The sequence below is a fragment of the Neovison vison genome, chromosome 12 (assembly GCF_020171115.1).
Source record: "Neovison vison isolate M4711 chromosome 12, ASM_NN_V1, whole genome shotgun sequence".
NCBI lineage: Eukaryota > Metazoa > Chordata > Mammalia > Carnivora > Mustelidae > Neogale > Neogale vison.
In genome coordinates, this window is record NC_058102.1 from 22363851 (window position 1) to 22384219 (window position 20369).

Consider the following 20369-nt stretch of genomic DNA (forward strand, 5'->3'; position numbering starts at 1 on the left):
AACCAAACTAACAGAATGGCTTAGACTCTGCCTCAGTGAAAAGGCCTGTGCATTCCTGAGGGGCTCTAGAATTTTCTTTTGGTTTTTCAAAGACAGAAACTTCAGAAAGCAAAGCTTATTCCTAACACTTCCCAGCCTTAGCAGCCCACCTCACATGTCACCTAACGTAAGTCCAGACCGCACAGAGAAAATTGAAATGCTAGTCCTCTTCCCCAAAACACATGTCCTGTGTAAGCTACTTCTGGAGACTCGCGGTTTTTAACCTGTTGGAGTTTCTGAGCCTTTTGGAGAATTTTTTCTTCCCCCAAAATGTACACCAATACCCAAAATTCTACACTCTTATGCTAGATTCCTTGAAAATCCTCCTTAAGAAACCCTACAGTATTAACCCATTTGTTAGTACTTCAGTAGAACTTGGTCTCTGACCAAAGTTTTACTTGGTTTGGGAGCTCGTGAGACCTATTTATATCCTTTTCAACTCCTGAGAAAGGTAATTCTTTTAATTCTACAAGAGCAGCCAGATCCAGGTTAAAAGAAAGTAATTTTGGAAATCTACCTGTTGTCTAGTTTTTGTTAATGTCCATTTGAGAACAAAGAGTTGAATTTTGAGAAACTGGGAACTCTACCAGGGAAAAGAGTGAGAAATCACCCCTAATATAATATCTAAATCAGATTAGAACCCAGAAAAGACCTGCCAACGCCAGCCTTTGACTTTATAGATGCTCACACTAGGCCATTATAGTAATAAAACCAGTCGAAGCTAACCTCATGGAAAATGACAGATGGAAGGATGGGATGTCCTTCTGTCTTGGGTCTGTCTTAGTGGAATACGCCATCATAAGTGCGTTTGCCTGTATTTGTGAATTAAGATCCTCAAGTACATGCATATGCACGTATGACCAAACTTGACATTGGAATGTTTATTATTCATTTGTGCTTTAGGTTTTCTGAGAAAGGTAGCTGAATACATCCAAGACTGTCACAGTGGCATTTTATCAATACAAGTGAACTCAGATGAGGAAAACTAGTCATCCATTTGTAAATTTTTCTTGTGAAATTTTGTTTAGAATCACACTTATACTACCTTTTCTCCAGAGATCTAAACTCATCCCAAGTACATGGTACATGTCATATTTGGAAACTGAAATTCATGAAGCTGTGTATCTGAATGTAAAAACAATTCAGACTAAAAAGTTCAAATAAGCAAGCTTAAAAGCAGAAAACGCTTTCAAAGTTCGTATGTTCATTTTTTATTGTAACAGAAAATTATGAATTAGTGCATCATTTATGAATATCTCCATGTTTCATTTTAAAATCACGTAGCTTAGGGTGTCCTTCTAAAAATGGAATAACTTCTTTCACGCCTGAGAAATTAACTCAGCCTTGGGAAATATGATGCTATCACATATATAAAACCAATAAAAAAATAGTCAGAGTATTTCTACACATATAATACATCCAGACGCATTTGCCCATTCTAGCACACATGTGTAAAATGAACTCAGGCTAACTATAGGGAATGAACTTTGCCAACTGCTCATATTACCTCTAGAATAAATGTGATTTTCAGACAGGAGACTGGGGAGAACCTTCCATTACCTTGCGACCTCCAAATGAAGCCACGGCCTCAACTCCAGTTCAGTACTGGCAGCACCACCCAGAAAAGCTCATCTTCCAATCGTGTGACTACAAAGCTTTTGTAAGTTACCATCTATTCAGTATTTGGGTACCAGCGGGAACAGAGGGTGTACTTCTCGCTTGTTTACTTTTATATTGGAAATACACAGAAATAGCCATCAATGAAACTCTTTTTTTTTTTTTTAAAGATTTTATTTATTTATTTGACAGAGAGAAATCCCAAGTAGATGGAGAGGCAGGCAGAGAGAGAGAGGGAAGCAGGCTCCCTGCTGAGCAGAGAGCCCGATGCGGGACTCGATCCCAGGACCCTGAGATCACGACCTGAGCCGAAGGCAGCAGCCTAACCCACTGAGCCACCCAGGTGCCCCGCCATCAATGAAACTCTTAAAATGTTCTCCCCTTCTCTTTTTCTTAAAAGTAGCCTTTCCTATACCGAGAATGTCCAAGTAAATAGAGGTTAACAATCCCTTTTATTCTTGTAAGCTTAAGGTCTATTTTGCCTTCTTCTTATACAGTTGTATATTTTAAATGAAATATGTTAAAGCACAATCTTAAAATGGAAATGCATATAAGTATAACATATATATATATAGACAGCAACATTCACTGACCAATGATCTCAAAACACTGGGTCTACTACCCGATTTTTTTCATTAGGGTTCTATTACTGGATACCTTGTTCTAATAGGAGAGAGAATCAGGCTGAGCTGAGAATTACAAGTAATATGAACAGGTAAATATTGAAAGAATACCATAGGTTTGGGGACAGGTGGTTGTCATGGCTGCAGCAGGAAAAGGAAAATCACCTCTTTTTAAAAAGAAATGTTTCAGTTAGGGCAGAATTCCCCCATAGCTGAAAAGGCAAGGATTTCTCTGAGATCCTTTTTCTTAATTTGATTAAGACGTGGGCATTCTGGTTGTCGCCTGGCAATTTCGGCCTTTTGTTTGTTTTATTATCTATACTTCTTTTACTGCCAGCATTGGGTTCATCTCAGCAGTAATCTCCCCCAGACTGTGGAACTGAAATGCCTCCTTCCTGCAAAGCTCAAACGCCCCACAAACCCTTGAGCCTTTGGAGCTCGCCTTGCTGCGGGGCCCTTAGCCACGCCCCCTGCCCTTTCAAGGCACGCCCCTCTTCGCGTCCGGCAGTGCCGGGTCCGCACGCCCGATTCACAGTCGGGTTTTTGCCCCGTGCCATGTAAGCAAAATAATGATTTTCATTTGTTTCTGTTTTTTGTTTTCTTAAAGACACATAGAGCTCTTTCGCGCTCTTTTTTTTTGGGGGGGGGCAGTTAGGAGATTAGGGAAGGAAAAAATGACAAAAGAAAGAAACCCTATTGAAGTTTCGAAAAGTTGGAGAGGAGTCAATTGATGGAAAGGCAAAACAGACATTTTGCTACAAACTGTCGTCCTCCCCAACCCGCCCCGCCCCCCAGCCAGAACTTAGAGAGTGAGTGGCGTTTGGCACCGAGGCAGTATTGGATCAGATCACCTAACAAAAAAGTGATTGGAAATTCCTGGGAGGGGGCGCTCTCATCTCTCCTACCCCTTTCAGCCCCTCCTTGTCGGTTTGCACCAGGAACTGGGCTCTCCCCCTTCTGGAACAACGGAGAGGTCGTTCCTCGTCCCCGCAGGCTCCCCTTGTGCCCATCTCGTTCCCAGGTGGATCAAGCACTGGGCGCACAGCTGTGAACGCAGAGACCCCAAACTGCATCTCCGCCCGAGAGCGCCCTAACGTTAATTACCTACGCAACCAACTCAGCCCAAATGGGGTGCATATCGCTTAGCTTCTCAGCTGTCTCATACAACCCTGTAATTACGTGGAGAGTAGCGTGATTTATTTTTGCAGACATTGCTGCCTCAAAAAAAAAAAAAAAAAAAAGGAAAAACATTTTTAGATGCCCCCATTTTGCAGTTAAATATGATTTGAAAGATGGCATCTTTAGAAAATGCTGCGGTTTTATTATAAAGAGCAATTTACAGCTCTCAGAACTGAAGTTAATTCTACAGCATTCTCTCTTTAAAAGCATTTATTTGTTAGGATTAGTTACTCTTAGTTTATAAAAGTTATCCAACAACTTTCAGCCAGGAAACCCAGCCAGTAGGACTTCCACAGTTTGGTTTTAAATCGCAACTCCTATTTATTATATTTTTTCATAAACCATTGAATTGTTTTGTATTTTAGTATTTAGGTTCTATGCTGATAAAAGAGCTCAGAGGGACAGAATCAACCCAAGATGCCTGTGCAAAAATGCGGGTAAGTTTGCCAAACAATTTTATTTCTAGTCGCTGAAATACTAAATACCGGGTATGGTTACAAATTGCCACTTTTCAAATGACTATTTTCTTCATCTGCTGGTCTGCTGAATCACATTACTGTTACATAAAAAGGTGTTTGGGCTTTGTTCATGTTTATACTTGAGCTTATCTGACTGTAGTGGGAGTTGATATCTGCTGGACATACTAATGTATTTATGCCACATTGCATTTACTCTTATTTTTAAAGACTTAAAGTTAATTGTATGTACTTTGGTCATTCTCCAGCTTAAGAGACAGTCTTTAGTTTATTGCAAGAAAACGCTTTAAGCAGTCTGAGAATATTTACTGTGAAGACCACCAATTAAGTAAAAGATTATCAAATGCTCAGCTATCGAGAGCTTATTGTATAAAGCCAATATTCTTTATGAGGCTTCTCAATTCTGAGGGTTTTTTGTTTTTTTTTTAGTATAAGAAAAAAATATTCAACTCTGAGTAAATCACATAAAGGCAGTCAATATTGACAAAAATGACAACTATAAATGTCTGTGATCGTTGGTCCCTGGATTCCTAGGAGTCTCTACTACCCTAATGGAATCTTACTCATAGGACACATCCACTGTAGTTTTGTTTGTTTTATTAACATACAATGTATTATTTGCTTCAGGGGTACAGGTCTGTGAATCATCAGTCTTACACAGTTCACAGCACTCATCATAGCACATACCTCCCCAGTGTCCATAACCCAGCCACACTATCCTTCTCCCCCGCCCCCACCTTGTCGGTTTGTTTGTTTAAATGTGTCCCTTATCCTTGCTTCCTCCATAACAGATGTATAGAGGCTATGGCCACACCTGGCAGTACAGATTAAGAATAGTAGACTCATTTCATATAGCAACTAACCAGAGTCAAATTTAACATTGTTACCAAGTGAACCCTAGCTCTTACTTGTGGCCAATATACATTGTTTTATTTTACATGAGAAGGCATCCGGTGAGAAATATGTAAAAATTTAAACAGTTAGGACTGCAAATATGTAATGTCGATTGCTCATGGAAAGCTAAGTATGGGTGAATCTTCATGAAATTGAGACCTCCAGAAGTAATCGCTGATTTAATATTCGGATCAGTTCAGTAACAGAAAGACTGAAATTAGTTATCCTTCTGTTTGATGTAGAGTTATACTTATATTGTCTGTGCCAATAAATCTTTTATCCCAGGTACTGTATTTAGATGAAAAAAGCTGTGATATGTGTCAGGAACTCTATGTTCTGGTTTTGTTGCTGCTTACATTGCATTGGAAGTCACTCTTAGTCATGATGATAATAACTGCTAATATTTAAGGAGTAGTTAAAATGTACCAATCTTCTGTGATGAGCTGAATGTTTTGCATATTTATCCCATTTAATCCTACCACAAACCTAGAGCTTAGTGCAGTCCTTATCCCCATTCTACACTTGAAGAGACTCAAGCTTGAGGAGGCTAAGTAACCTTCCCAAGGTCACATAGTGAAGAACTTGCCAATCTGGAACTTGAACACAGGTCTTTCTGACTCCAGAGCACAAGCATTCAACTACTACGCTCCCCTCCTTCTCCCGGGTCTCGTTTTCTTACTTAGAAAATGAGGACATTGGACTAGATGCCCCTTAGGGGTCCTCTTCCATAGTTTTATAATTTATGATATAATTTTATATTATAATCTTGTATTTTCAATGTATATCTGATCTAAATTATGTCACCATTGAACAATAAGAAAATGGGAACATTTTTCAACTGTCAAGGCTCATAATAATTTTAGAGCTATTTATGAACACATCTAAGAAATTAATTTGGCATCTCTGATTTAATACTATTAACTCTGTTATCGGAGCCCAGCTACATCAATGCTGTAATCAGCATAAATAGTGCATAGAGTACAGAGCACCATTTAAAACCAGATTTGTGATTTGAATTTCAGTCAATTTCTTAAAATTAAGTGGATCTGAAATTCCATTCTGATAACAACAGGAAAGCCATTTTAATAGTGTCCGTGGAGAATAATTTAGTTAAATACTTGTCTGTTGCTTAAAATGAAACAGAAAAGGCCGTCTGTTAGAAGCCGTTCTGTTCATTGGGGCCTTTTTCTGGTTTGCTGCCCTTGGTGTTTACTTGGGGTCGTTTACATGAAAATAGGAACTTTATTGCTTCTTCAAATATTACCAACTCTTATTTCCCATCCTGATTAAATAAATATCAGTCTCTGGTACAGAAGCTAACATTGCACTCACTGGATTGACTAGAGCCTTTCCTAACTAGAAGCACAGACGCGCTGTTATCCGGAACGGTTGTGTTGTGAGTTAGAGCCCTCACCAGCTGAAAATGGGGTCCGTCTCTACTTGCAGTTAATTTTCAGATTGACCCTGAAGTTGCTGTTTTCTCTGTTTTCAACATAGTGGCCTCGCAGCCCAAAGTCCCAGAATCATCAAGTCCACCCAGGGAAATACTTCAGAACAGAGATGATCTTAAAAACTGATATATAGTTGGGGTACCAGGTGGTGGGTATTATAGAGGGCACGGCTTGCATGGAGCACTGGGTGTGGTGAAAAAAAAATAATGAATAATGTTTTTCTGAAAATAAATAAATTTTTAAAAAACTGATATATAGTAATATCACTAGGCCAAAGTACTGTAGATTAAAGCTTGACCTGGTTTACTCGTTTGGTGGGGGTGGGGGAAGACCTTTCAACTCAACAGTATGTATTTTAGTTGAAATTAAAACTACTTTCCCAGTAAGAAGTAAATCAGTTTGGTTCTTTATTCTGAGAACTATTTCCTTGGTGTACTTTGTTCACACACATGCCAAAGATTTGGCTCCTGCTCCCACTGACTTCACAGGTCAGCGGAGGAGTCCAACGTGTTAACATTTTTAGTTTCCCCAAAGTGGGAGAAGTACCACCGTTGGGGGGGGGGGGTCTTTGTGCATCCGTCTGTCTGCAGGAGCATGCTACGTGATTCCCCAAAAGGCAGGGTCTCCTAAAGTCGGTTTATCCGTACCAATAACGGTGAATGCTCAAGAGCCGTATCGCACGTGATTCTGTGCATTCGTTCATCTAATCACAGGGTAACTATTGCTATGGTTCCCGCCTTTCATACGGGGGAAGCAAGGCAAAACAAAAGTCAAGTAACTTACCCCAGGTTACCCAGCCAGGAAGCTGTGCAGGCAGGGTTAGAACTGGGGTGATTTACCTTTACCACCAAACTCCTGACCTGAGGCTATACCACCCATCTAATGAGCCAGTGGAACATTTATCCTCCTGAATTTTAAAACAGCTGAAAATGTGGATCATTTATATTGATAAAGAGCTTTAAGAACCCTCAAAGACTCTGTAAAATTAGCCACATTAAACCATTTAGGTACAGTCATATGTAGTAATTCGGGGTACATGCCAATCTGTTACTCTAAATAAAAATTTCAGGAGTGTTTTTACTGCATCTTAAGCAACTATATTTTTACCCACAATACCTAAACATATGTACTTTGCTCCAGAACAAACCATACACAATTTTCCTTCTTCAGAAACATTTGGAGTGTTTGGTAGGCACAATCAGTTAATTTCTAAGTTTATCTCAACCTGTTTCTTCATCTCTAACATCCCCTCCAGTTCTGAAGCAAAGATAATTCTACACTGATGTCCTGGTGTTTAACTAGACACATATTGTTTCAGTCAAAAATAGGCCATTGTAAGCTAAGGTGTGTGAGATGAAAGGAATTCACATCATTTTACAATATGGAATCCCTTCTGTCTCTGTTCAGATTAGCCAGTCTTTTTCCCTCTTTAACCTGTCATACAATTTTTCTGATAGACTTGACTTTTTAGAACAGTTTTGGGTTAACAGAAAAATTGAGCATAAAGCACAAAGTTCTTGGGGCGCCTGGGTGGCTCAGTTGGTTAGACCACTGCCTTCAGCTCAGGTCATAGTCCTGGGGTCCTGGGATCGAGTCCCATATCGGGCTTCCCCTGCTCTGCAGGGAGCCTGCTTCCCCTCTCCCTCTGCATCTCCCCCTGCTTGTGTTGTGTGTGTGTGTCTCTCTCTCTCTGCCAGATAAAATCTTAAAATAAGAGATAATATCCTCTTCTTTAAAAAAACAACAACAAAAACCACAGAGTTCTTGATTATATCCTCCACCACCACTGGCCTCACAGCTGCCCTTATTAGTGACATCTGCACTGGTGTGCAGATGGTAGCACACCTTTGTCATAATTATGAACCAGTACTGTTATATCATTAACTAAAGTCTGTGGTTTACATTAGAGCTCATTCTTCGTGTTATGCGGTGTTCCAGGTTTTGATAAATGCATAATGTTCTGTATCTCCCATGACCGTTATCACAAAGAATCCTTTCATGCCCTAAACATCCCCTCTGCTCCACCTGTTCACCTTCTCTCCCCTCCAGCCCCCGACAACCACTCACCTTCTTACTGTCTCTATACTTTGGCCTTTTCCAGAATGTCCTATAGTGGGAATCATACAGTAGATACCCTTTCCAGACCGACTTCTCTCATTTAGCAATAATATGCTTTTAAGCTTCCTTCTATGTCTTTTGTGGCTTGACAGCTCTTTTTTTTTTTTTTTAAAGATTTTGTTTATGTATTTGACAGACAGAGATCACAAGTAGGCAGAGAGTCAGACGGTGGGGTGGGGTGTGGTGGGGTGGGGTGTGGTGGGGTGGGGAGGAAGCAGGCTCCCTGTCGAGCAGAGAGCCTGATGTGGGGCTCGATCCCAGGAACCCAAGATCAAGGCCTGAACTGAAGGCAGAGGCTCAACCACTGAGCCACCCAGGTGCCCCCAGCTCTTTGTTTTTAATCATACCCTCGTATGGGTATACCACATCCATTTACCTGTGGAAGGCCACCTTGGTTGCCTCTACGTTTTGCAGTTATGAGTAGAGCTGCTATAAACATTTGTATGCAGGTTTTCGTCTTAAGATATTTTTCTCCGGCTCCAAACTCTCTTAAAATTATCTTCTGAATTGTGTTTAGTGAAGAAGAATCAATAGGAACTTGCATTAAACCCCAATAATTTTTTAAAGCGAAATTGCAATTTTTGTCTTATCTTTCAGAGTTTTCTACAATAAAAGCCTAAGAGATTAGATAGGCCTTGATATTGAGGCACACTTTTAGGAAGATGGAGTTCTGCGAATTATTTTGCTCTTCAGTAGAACAACGTGGCTGCTTATTTCCTTTACTGTGACAGCTTTACAGACCTAGTTAAAATTAAAAATCTAAAAACATATATTAGTAATATGTGAGGAGTTGTAAGAGATGTCTGTTTAATCTGAGCATCCTCATTTAGTGCTGCCTTTTACGTTACTGGCTGGGTTTTCCAGCTAACTCTGTGCTCAGAGACCATCTTCAATTTTTTTTTTTTTAAGATTTTATTTTTATTTATTTCACAGAAATCACAAGTAGGCAGAGAGGCAGGCAGAGAGAGAAGGGGAAGGCAGGCTCTCTGCTGAGCAGAGAGCCCAGTGCAGGGCTTGATCCCAGGACCCTGAGATCATGACCTGAGCTGAAGGCAGAGGCTTTAACCCACTGAGCCACCCAGGCGCCCATAGACCATGTTCATTTTTGAAAGGATTCCTGAGGGGAAGCATTAGTTCTGAGATCCAGAATTCGATGGCCCCTAAGGTGTTCCCCACAGAACACAGAACCTTCTTCTCTCACCCCTCATGTCACACTGTACATGCTACCTGGGTCATTAGGCCCCATGCCCCTGGGAGAGCAGGAACTATGTATATTAAATCCCCAGGGTCTCCCATAGCATAGCTGCCTTTTGAAGTGGTTGTGATGGTTCAAAAAAAATTCCATGATTCTAAATGCTTGTAGAGTCTAGTTCAGTAAAAACCTCAAAAACACATTGACCTCTTCCTCTAAAATTTGAAAAACAAGTAAGTTGTTGGAGATATTTGCTTTGGGTTTTTTCATTTGTTTTCCCACAAGTATAATGCCAGTGTCCCAGCGATTTCCCTGGTTTTCTGCGTTCACAAAAATGTAACAGAGTATTCAAAAACTTGGGCATCCTGCACTCTTTTTGCAGTTTTTAAAGGCCATCACTGAAAGGGAGAGAAAATGATGGGAAACTGTAGATAAGAGGGTAAATGCAATTTTGCAGTTTTGTATTTTGGGAAGGTGACTTGTTCCTCAATCAGTTGGGATTAGCTTGCCTCTTTTCTTTTTTTTTTTTTATTATTATTATTTTTTTAAATGGGTTACTATTTTCTGTGCTTTTTTAAAAATAATTTTGATTTTATTTATTTATTTAACAGAGAGAGAGAGATCACAGGTAGGCAGAGATGCAGGCAGAGAGAGAGGGAAGCAGGCTCCCCACTGAGCAGAAAGCCCGATGTGGGGCTTGATCCCAGGACCCTGGAATCATGACCTGAGCCAAAGGCAGAGGTTTAACCCACTGAGCCAGCCAGGCACCCCTAGCTTGCCTCTTTTAAATAATGTGTCCACAGGAATGAACTTCACAAGCAATAAAGACGTTGCTTTGGCCTTTCGGTGTTCTCTTTGGTATAAGTTACTCCCACTTCAAAGATTCTAAGATGTACAGTGGTCGGTGAAAGGCCAGATGAGGTTCTAGTCCTTTTTGCCTCACCAGCCTTACACACATACCCCATGCCTCAGCCCTGAATTTTGCCTCGGGGTATAATTCTCACTAACACACGGTGGTCATTCACTTCTCTAATTAGATATACTATTATGAAACCTGTGCTACTGTACGAGGCGGGCCATTATATTCAATTTAATACTCTGTAAAATCTGATTTTCTCTAATCCCGTAGTTGATGATTAGTATTGTTCACAGGTGTCTGTGCTCAAGGAAATTTCTCTTTTAAAAAAAAGAAAGAAAACAGATACCGTTTTCAACTACAGTCAGGTAGAAATCTGTCTTCTCCATCCAAGACAGGAATTATTTTAAAATCATTTTTAAGTCAGGAATAAGCAGCTCTTCTGGCAAATTTATTGGGGAATCTTTATTTCCCAAAGGGCTTAGAGAGTTCAAATGCCACAGTTCAGTGTTCTTGTTGAGTCTGTTCCCCTGCGCCTGTCTCATTTTTAAACTTCCGGTCTGGAGGCAATTCTAAAGTTGGATTTTCAGATATATAGACTTCCAAATAATTGTGCCTTGGTTGAAGTGTGAAGACTGTCTTTTTTCTGTGCTTGCAAGGAAACAAATTAATGTCGGAGAACGGATTAGAAAGCTTGGGAAAAAGATTTTAGAATAAGATGGGAATGTTAAAAAGCCTCTTTGATCTTAGACTCCTGTAATACCCTCACTAGTCCCCATCCCTGAAAGATATCGTGGGCCTCCTCTGTCTTTAATTCCCACTTGTCTAAAGTCACGTTTGGTTCCTTCCGCAACTCCTGTCTATGAGGAATTGTCATTCCCAGAAATCATTTCAGGGACTACTACTTAGGAACCAGGCTGGGGAAAAAATACACTGTAAACAACTGTTTTTTTGGTAAGTCTCCATTGGTTCAAGTTTCAGAGAAGAATCAACTATTTCCCTTTCGCTCCCTCCCAAGTACTGCACGAGCCAGGTCAGGTGTAAGCCCACCGATGTGAAAGTGTGTTAAAATGACGATATACAGGGGTGCCTGGGTGGCTCAGTGGGTTAGGCTGCTGCCTTCGGCTCAGGTCGTGATCTCAGGGTCCTGGGATCGAGTCCCGCATCGGGCTCTCTGCTCAGCAGGGAGCCTGCTTCTCTCTCTCTCTCTGCCTGCCTCTCCATCTACTTGTGATTTCTCTCTGTCAAATAAATAAATAAAATCTTTTTTAAAAAATGACGATATACACAAAGAAATAGCATTGCTGGCTGTCTACTGCTGAGCTGGGCTCACAGGGACCTGTGCTTTTGCTTTATGAGTGTTTTCCCGGAGACTCAACAGTTCCAATCCTTTCATCCCATATTGTCTTCATAACCCACGTTCTCTTAATTTTGTGTGTGTGTGTGTTTCTGTTCCTCTTGTCACTGGCTCTTTTCCCATGTAACACCCTCAGAACTCCACAGCACCGGATTTCACGGGCCGCCTCTGTCTTTAATTCCCACTTTGTCTTACGCTCTCTTTCTAAACGTACTGAGTCCATTGTCATTGGCCTAGATGCGTGGCTCTGCCGAATGTTCATTGTTGCAACCACCATTTCACTGCTGGGCCAGCTTGCAGCTCGGAGAGGATTCCGTTGTGCTCACTGATCTTGTTTTTACCTGCTCTCTTTTGCTAGTGGGAGGTCATACTTTGGAAAGCAGCTCAGCGACAGCATCCATCCTCGGAATAAGAGTAACAGCTGAAATCTGTTGGTGCTCACTACATGCGAGGCACCGAACTATATAGTCCTCACGGCTCTCCAAAGTAGATGCCGTAGTAACACACCCATTTTACAGACGAAACAACTAAGACATAGAGGTTAAATACCATGACGCACAGGGAAGGCCAGATAGGAATCCAAACATGCCCTTCTGTGCTCCCATTTGCTGTAGAGCAGTACCTTCTGGAGGAAGGAGCTTGGCAGTGGGTCCCTCCATAAATTCAAGATGCCCGCACGCGCACAAACACACACACACACACACTGCAGTTGTACTTACAAGCGATAGATTAAACAAGTTGGTGTGTTTTTTTCACATGTTTACAGTTGGCTTTTTAACCAAAATATTATACATTTTTAAAACTTCACATTTTATTATTACAGAAGCAACACCTATTCATTGTTATCTCGTTTTAAAAATAGAGCCACAGAGAGGAGAAATAAAAGCAATTGTAATTTTGTCACACAGAGATGGTAAACCCCTCTCTGTTAACCCCTTGTTCGTAGGTAAGCCTCCAGACTGATTCGTCATGTGTTCATAGGCATCCCTTTCCTAGAAAGAAACAGAAATATTCATTATAGTATGTTTATTCCAATATATATTCATGTTCAGTATTACTCACAGTGGTTGAACAATATTCCAATTCATAACTGAACCAAACTTATGTAACCAGTTCCCCTTATTGGTCATTCCCCTTCTTAGGTCATTTGGAATCTTTTCAAATTATAACCAATACTGCGGGCAACATCCCTAGACCTGAATCTTTTGCAGCTGGTCTGATTATTTCCTTAGAATGAGCCACTAAATGTAGCTTGGCTAGGCCAAAAGTATACCCATCTTGAAACTCTGGGAGTAAGTTGCCAAATTGCCTTCCCAAAAAATTGTTCCAGTTTACACTCCCAGAAGCAGTACACAAAAATGTGTTGATGTTTGCTTGTCCCATCTCTCAAGGGGATGTACTTAATATCCTGGATGTGCTCCTCATTGAGGGAGAACTGGGGGACTTTTATGAGAAACCATACATCTTCAGCGTGACCCCTGGGCTTATCAGCTCTGTCCGATCAACATCTATTCTAGATTTAACTCCAGAACCTATCTTTATGACCTGAACTGTTTATGTGAAGTATGTTTTATACTTTCATAGCCCCTGAGAAACTATGAAAGATTAAATAATTCTTGTTATTTCCTCTGAAGACCAAGAGCTGTAACTAAGTGCTAACTAAGGAGTTTTGGAGATCGCTTGTCAAGTGGAGGATAGTGTGATTTGATAAATTAACTGCTCTCTGAATTAATGTAGGACGCAGTACAATGGAGTTTACGTGCATAGCAGCGGAGAACAGTTCTGACAGTGACTTTCAATCAAAAATCAACTATTTTAAGTGCAGAAGTTTTCAAACTGGGGTAGCAGCAGCAGCATCTGGAAATTTATTACAAATGCAAACTCTTTGGCCCTACCTCACTTACTATCTTAGTTTGTTCAGGCTGCTGTAATAAAAATACCACATTATAAGCAGAAATTTGTTTCTCGGGGTTCTGAGGGCTGAGAAATCCCAAGGTCAAGGTGCTGGTAGATTTGGTGTCGGGTGACAGCCCTCTTCCTGGCTCATTGACAGCCTTCACTGTACCCTCTCACAGTGCAAGAGGCCTCTCTTATAAGCCCACTGACACCATTCAGAGCTCTATTCTTACAGCCCGAACATCTCCCAGAGGCCCCACCTGCTCATCCATTGGGGATTAGGACTCAACATTAGAAGTCTGGGGGAATCCCAGACATTCAGTTCATGGCACCTACTGAATCAGAAACTCTAGGTCTGGAGCCCAGCGATCTTGTTATTTAACAAGCCCTCCACGGGATTCCAGCACTCAAAAAAGTTTGAGAAGCACTGCCTTGGTCCGCTGGGCATTCCTGTTAGGTCTGCTGTGTGGACAGGCTGCCCTGGTAGAAGCGTTCGGCCAGGGGGTAGAGATGGAGGGCATCGCCGTGCGCTGGGCTAGACTCGGCCAGAGCGTGTGAGTTACACTTGGCAGGGCAGGAGCAGAGTCTGTGCCCGAGGAATCGTTGGAGTGGCTGCCTGCCCACCGTCTGCTCTGGTCACATGGTCTGAGCAAGGCTCTGTTTTCACCCAGCCCTCACGTTGCATCCTCATGACCGGAAAAGCCCTTGAGAGGTCCTTGAGCCCCATTCCCCAGCCAAATGAGACTTACCCCTAAGTCATTAGTGACAAATGAGAGTCCACACTATTTTTAAAGACTCCCAGAGGGAAAAACTTCCCAGCTGTCCCTAATAATCCTCCTGCCCTCCCAAGAAGTCTTTCCTTCTCATCTGCGTGCTTGCAATTTGAACCGTTTTCCTAGTAGAAAAATGAACACCCAGCCCTTCCTTCCTTGAGCTGACAAATCACAGAGGTCTTTGAAGCTTTCCCATCCCATAGGAATCTCTTGGCCTATCTCTAATCATGTTTGTGGTTTTCTGAGTTCTTCTAAGGCCTTCATGCACAGCGCTGGGCACCAGGGCTCTCTGGAAAGTCTGCTGAGCTCTTCATGCGTTGAGAGGCTGGTACTGTGGTTCTTTCTTATAAAACTGGCTTTGTGCTCGTTACTGTACATTAATTCATTTGCTTCTTCACTTAATAATCACAGACTTCAGCAGCTGTTAGATTGAACTCTGTGGAATTGCTGATATTTAGCTGTTTTTCTGATCCATAAAAATGGCCATGTCATAGGGTTCAATCCAAGACCAGGTGCTAGTCATCATGGGGGAGACAAGAAACAAATCAAGAAAGGGGTGGGCTATCCTCAAGGAGCCGCCCCCGCCAAGAGTTAGGGAAACAACCAAGACCAGGACAGTTAACCCCAAGGGAGAGCAGCAGAGGTTCCCAGGTCAGGCCTGGGGAGCAAGAGACAGCCATCGTATCAGGCTGGGGGGGGGCACACGAGGTTTTCCCAGAAAACGACACTGAAACTGAGTTCCAACGTGAATTTCAAATGGCTGATCTGTGGTCTGCTCTCTACCTCTTATAATCTCTACAATGTGTAACTAGTTTTGCTGAATACAAAATATGATACTCCTGGTTTTATACATTTTTTTACGTCATTTGAACGTCACTTAGGGCTACCAAACAGAATTATTTGATCTTATTTTAATTTACTTGCTGAAACTAAATACAATAATTAAGCTTTGAAACAAACTAAAGAAAATATTATATGGCAAAATTAATAGTTATGACCCAACACTTGAATATCTAACTAGAAAGCATTCTCAGGGTAGCCATGTGTGGGTTAAAAATGTAAGTTAGAAGGCAGTAGACCATCCGGAGATGTATTCCCCAGTCTGTGTTTAAAATACATTGGAAATGAGCAGAGTATTGTAAGAATGAAGGGTCGATGACATCCTCCCCATGGGCTGCCCCACTCTGTTTCCTCTTTGTACTGGTTACGGGCACAAATGATTCTCATTAGGAACATAAACATCACTCCAGACTCCATCGCAACATTACAGCTCACAACTGAAGTGCTCCCTGTCGTAAACCTCTTTGCTCTCACTCACAGTTATGAAAGTCATACTCTGAGACCAGAGCATCCCTGCAGCTCAAAAGGATATTCTCATACTGTTGATTCTGCATTAGAAAATGAGAAACTGTTTCTTTCCGGTGCATGCTAGAAGGATAAAACAAAAGCACTAATGGCAATTTCCAACTTGATACAAAGATTCCAAGCAATTCATAATTTATAAAAAGGAAAAGACAAAAGATGGTATTGCTTTCTTGGGTGAGTCCAAAAAATCCCTCTTTTAAAAAAAAAATGTTGTAGAAGTGTTCAATTACTTTACCTGTTAAGAACGGTATCTCGGGCACCCACCTGCAGATACAAGGGATATGGAATCCCTAGTCTGTGTAAAGCTTACAGAGAAACCCAAGTGCTAAATGTAAAGCTGGCTTTGCTGTTAAGATTCAGAAGTTGCCTTTTAGTTTAGGTTTCAGAAATGTAGCATCCCTATATAACTAAATATTGTTTCTCTTGGAGCAATGAAAGGATGATAATCTTATTTGGGGGAATTGTGAACAAAATACAATTGACTATCACTATAATGCTTTTCTAGCAGGAGAGCAAGATGCTCTAAAGGTTAAGTTAATTTGGGGCATCCTGGGAGTATTCAGCTTCTAAGGTATCTGGAGGTCCTCATTACAAATCAGTCTCTCCTGTAAAGCTGGCACTGAAGGTGGGGGGCGGGGCGGGGCAGAATTTGAGGACTGGGGGAAGCCTCTAAAATTCCAGAGAGTGTGGCATAGGGGGAAAAAAATGGAAAGAAAAGAGAACCATAGCATAAGGTTTGCTCTGAGCATTTTACTGAAGAAGAGAATTCTGTTTATACAAATAAATAAAGCTCGAATGTTTTAACATATGTACGTATATGGGAGTATTAACTATTCAGAATCCCAGCAGAGCTTGCAGATAGATCATAGTGACCAGCATTGCCCAAGAGCAATTGCTTTGTAACTTGACCAGTGATGTCCAGCCTAGCTGCCTCTGTCCCTGGGAAGGAGAAGAAAACCGTAATTGCAACACGTAAGAGCAAGTGCAGACAATAGGACGTGGGCTGCCTATGATTAGACTGAAGCCCTTGCTCACTTTTTGATATCTGTAGAGCCTTCATAAAATGAAGTGGGCGCTTTATTGGATTTCTTGTCCCCCACCCCCCCGAATTATTCCCCCTGAAGACTCAGTGTATTTGCTTTATTTCGATGTGTTTTCATCTTTGGTTAAAATAACATATGAAAAGACCTCTTTGAAAGCTCTGTCCACCAACAGAAAATCCCCTGAAAGAGGTCGGATTTTTATCTCTTATAGAATTATAAATGCCTTAAAGAAGGAGCAGGTCATTGAAGGCCCGCGGAGTGCCTCTGTGGCCAGCCAGGGTCCCTCATCTTCTTGTCAAGGCGCTCAGCCGAGGGAGGTGCGGTGTGGACTCCCGACTGGGATGTGTCGTTCCCCAACCCACACCCCCCCCACACACCCCCCACACCCCCACCCCAGCAGCCAGGCACAGCCCGCAGCACAGGCCGCGCCAGGATGGCCTCCAGTTAGGAAAGCAGGGATCCTGGGCACCCACAAAAGAAAAAGAAATGAGTGTCTTTTAGGTTTTCTTCTTTGTTCAACGTCGCTGAACATACGATGTAGAATCTTCCTATCGGGACAGAAGTCACCACTGATGCCCTCATTCCAGCGGAAGAGCCCGCGTCCCCGCCGCCCTGTTGTTCCAGCTCTCCGCTCCCGCGCCCTCGCATCTGTCGCGCAAATCACCGCGCTCTTTCCTCTGCGGCCACCACTGTCCTCGAGCTGCTCTTCATAAAATCAGCAACACGTTTTTCCCGTTGCAAAAGTCAGGGATTTCACGCAGAAGACCCCATAAAAATAGCAGCCGCTCCGTGTGCCAGCCTTTGTGCTGGGCTTTTCCTCGGTGGGTGCCTGCGGCCGCGGGCGCCTCTCGCACCTTCTAAGGCATCTGCCCCCGGGGTCTGCGGTTCCGCGCTCAGCCTCCTGCCCGCTCTGTTTCAGCCGCGCTGAGCGGGCGGGGGCCTCTTGGCGCTCTTCTTGTTCACTCCTTGAGCCACCTCATCTGCTCCCATGTCCTCAGGCACCCCCTCGATGCGGATGGGGTTCTAGATCTGATGCTCATTTCTCATTTCCTGCGGGACATCGCCCCCCTGATTATCGAACTGAGCGCGCGTGCGAGGGTTTCCTGCAAAAGCCTGTTCCCTGTAGAACCCGCTTATCTCAGCGAATGGCCCCTTCATCTGTGACGTCCTCTCGCTCTCGCTCTCGCGGCTTCCACGGCACATGGGTAGCAGAGCCGCTCCAGTCCTCATCTCTTCCATGACTGTGGCTTCCGCTCCAGCTCGGGTGCTTAGGGTCTCGCGGTTGAGCCCGCACCTCCGGTTCCTGCCTCTGGGCCTCCAGCCTCAGCTGCTCCAGGGCATCCAATCACCAACCTTGTTTTTCTGCCACCCACCCCCTCCTTAAACACTTCCAGGGGATTCTGGCTTGGCAGAGAAGTCACAAGCTTCCAAACCTACTGCACCAGCTCATTTTCCACCAATTACCCAATTTCATGTGCATGTGGATTCTTCTGCCAGAACATCCTCTTTGGGCGCCCAGGAAATCCCTGTCCATCCTTTAAAAGCCAGCCCAGTCAGCCCCAGCAGGCAAATGGTGCTTGTTGAATGAGTAATGAAGACTTGCCCCGCTCTCCCCTGCAAAGTGAGCCTCTCTTTGCTCAGTACTCTGGAAGCCCCACATGCATGTCACTGGTGCGTTTATCAGCATTTGTGTTGCAGCTTCTCTTTGTGGCGTGTACCTCCTGCGCTGCCTCTTCCTCTCCCTGTCCCGCACAGACATCTTTCCCAACCCTCTCTCCCTCTGAGCCCAGGCACAAGGCTCCGAGTCTGCTCAACACAGCCCTTGGGACAGCCGCTTTCCGCAGACTGTCGTTTGCACACAATTTGAGGTCTGTCTGACATGCTCTGAAGGAGACTCAGAGTTTTCCCAGCACAGTGGGCTGCCTACGATAACCACTCGGCTGCCGAATGGATAACAAATGGTTTTGCTTTTTCCTTTTTTGGGGTTTTTCTTAATGCTTAATGTTGATATTTTCATCTTATGCTAGCTATATGTTACTTCACGGTATGGCTAGATCTGTCTGATAGAATGTATTCATGGCAAGAAATGAGCGCGGTAATTTGTTGAAATCCACTGTTATCTTTGCAAAGAATTCCTCACATATTCAGCACACCAAGCCACTGTCCATGCCAGCCATGGCTCTCTCCCTGTGCAGAGCTCAGCCCATAACTAGCGCAACTAGTTATTTCTTCTAGCTTTACCTTTGATTTATCTTGCACACTTTTAAAAAGAGACTTTATTTATTTATTTATTTGAGAGGGAGGGGGGAGAGGAGGTTGGGGGGCAGAAGAAGAAGGAGATGCAGACTCCCTGCTGAGCGGGGTGGGGGAGGGTGGGTGGCAGCTGGAGCCTGGGACTCGACTCTGGTATCATGACCTGAGCTGAAGGCAGATAATGGCTCAACTGACTGAGCCACCGAGGCACCCCTATCTTGTACACTTTTAAGAGTTGTTTGGATAAAGCATTAAAAAGATAAAAGTGTCTAAATTTCTTTGGCAGGGTGCCTAGGTGGCTCAGTCTATTAAATGTCTGCCTCCGGCTCAGGTCAAGGTCCTGGAATGGAGTCCCACTTCGGGCTGTCTGTTCAGTGGGGAGTCTGCTTCTCCCTCTGTGACACCCCCTGCACCTCCTACGCTCTTTCTCTCGCACAAAAATAAATAAATAAAATCTTTAAATCTCTGGCAACCGCAAAAGAAAACTAGCAAGTTCGAATAATTTTAAAACTAGTTAAAAAGCAGCTCAGGAGAAAGGCTTTTTTTCTATACTATATGAAACTTTTAATAAATACTAAATAGTAATATTCTTACTGATCCATCATCTCTATCTTTGAAACAAGTGGAGTGGCTATCCAAAAGATGCGTCAAAACAATCAGGAGAATATGAAACCCCTTTTCCATGGCTCAAGTGAAAGATGTAACATTGTTTTTAAGCTCAGTGAGTTCCATTCACACTGTCCAACTAAAAGGCTTCTTTAATTCTGGTCACATTTCGGAATTTAAAAATGGAAAATTGGGTAATATTTTCTCCCAGTTCCCTTACTGTCCATAAGACAGGTGGTTGGGGAACGCCCACAGTGGAAGGTTCTGGTGCATCAGGCACGAGGCTGTGTGGCACCATGAATGGTGATGAGGGGACAGGAAGGGAGAGATGTGGTCTGAAGAACCCGCAGCCACTCCTGCAAGAGAGGCTGTGCTCTATTGCGTTTACCCATAAAGCCTGTTCTCCTTATACCTTCTCAGGACTTTGTGCTGTCCGTGAATTATTGAAATGGTTTCCTCACCTTCTTATGTATTTTCTCTCCTCTTTTGTTCTCACCTGTTTCTCTGGAAAATCCATCAGGCTAACTGTCAGGTAGGTTCTTTTCGATGTTTAATGTGATTATTAGGAGGAGCCATAGTGGGGAATCAAGTACCCAGACTATTGGAGACCTGTGATGAATGATCAAACTAA

General features: G+C 42.8%; 1 protein-coding gene across 9 annotated transcripts in view; it reads left to right on the plus strand.

Annotated features, from left to right (window-relative positions):
* Nucleotides 1-20369, plus strand: part of ANKS1B (ankyrin repeat and sterile alpha motif domain containing 1B) — a 1114861-nt gene that overhangs the window by 1056498 nt on the left and 37994 nt on the right. For all 9 annotated transcript variants that reach the window (XM_044228192.1, XM_044228193.1, XM_044228194.1 and 6 more), the window contains 3 exons: nucleotides 1571-1699; nucleotides 3824-3895; nucleotides 20259-20270. In XM_044228192.1, coding sequence (XP_044084127.1) covers nucleotides 1571-1699; nucleotides 3824-3895; nucleotides 20259-20270 — 213 coding nt within the window. The remainder of the gene's footprint in view (nucleotides 1-1570; nucleotides 1700-3823; nucleotides 3896-20258; nucleotides 20271-20369) is intronic.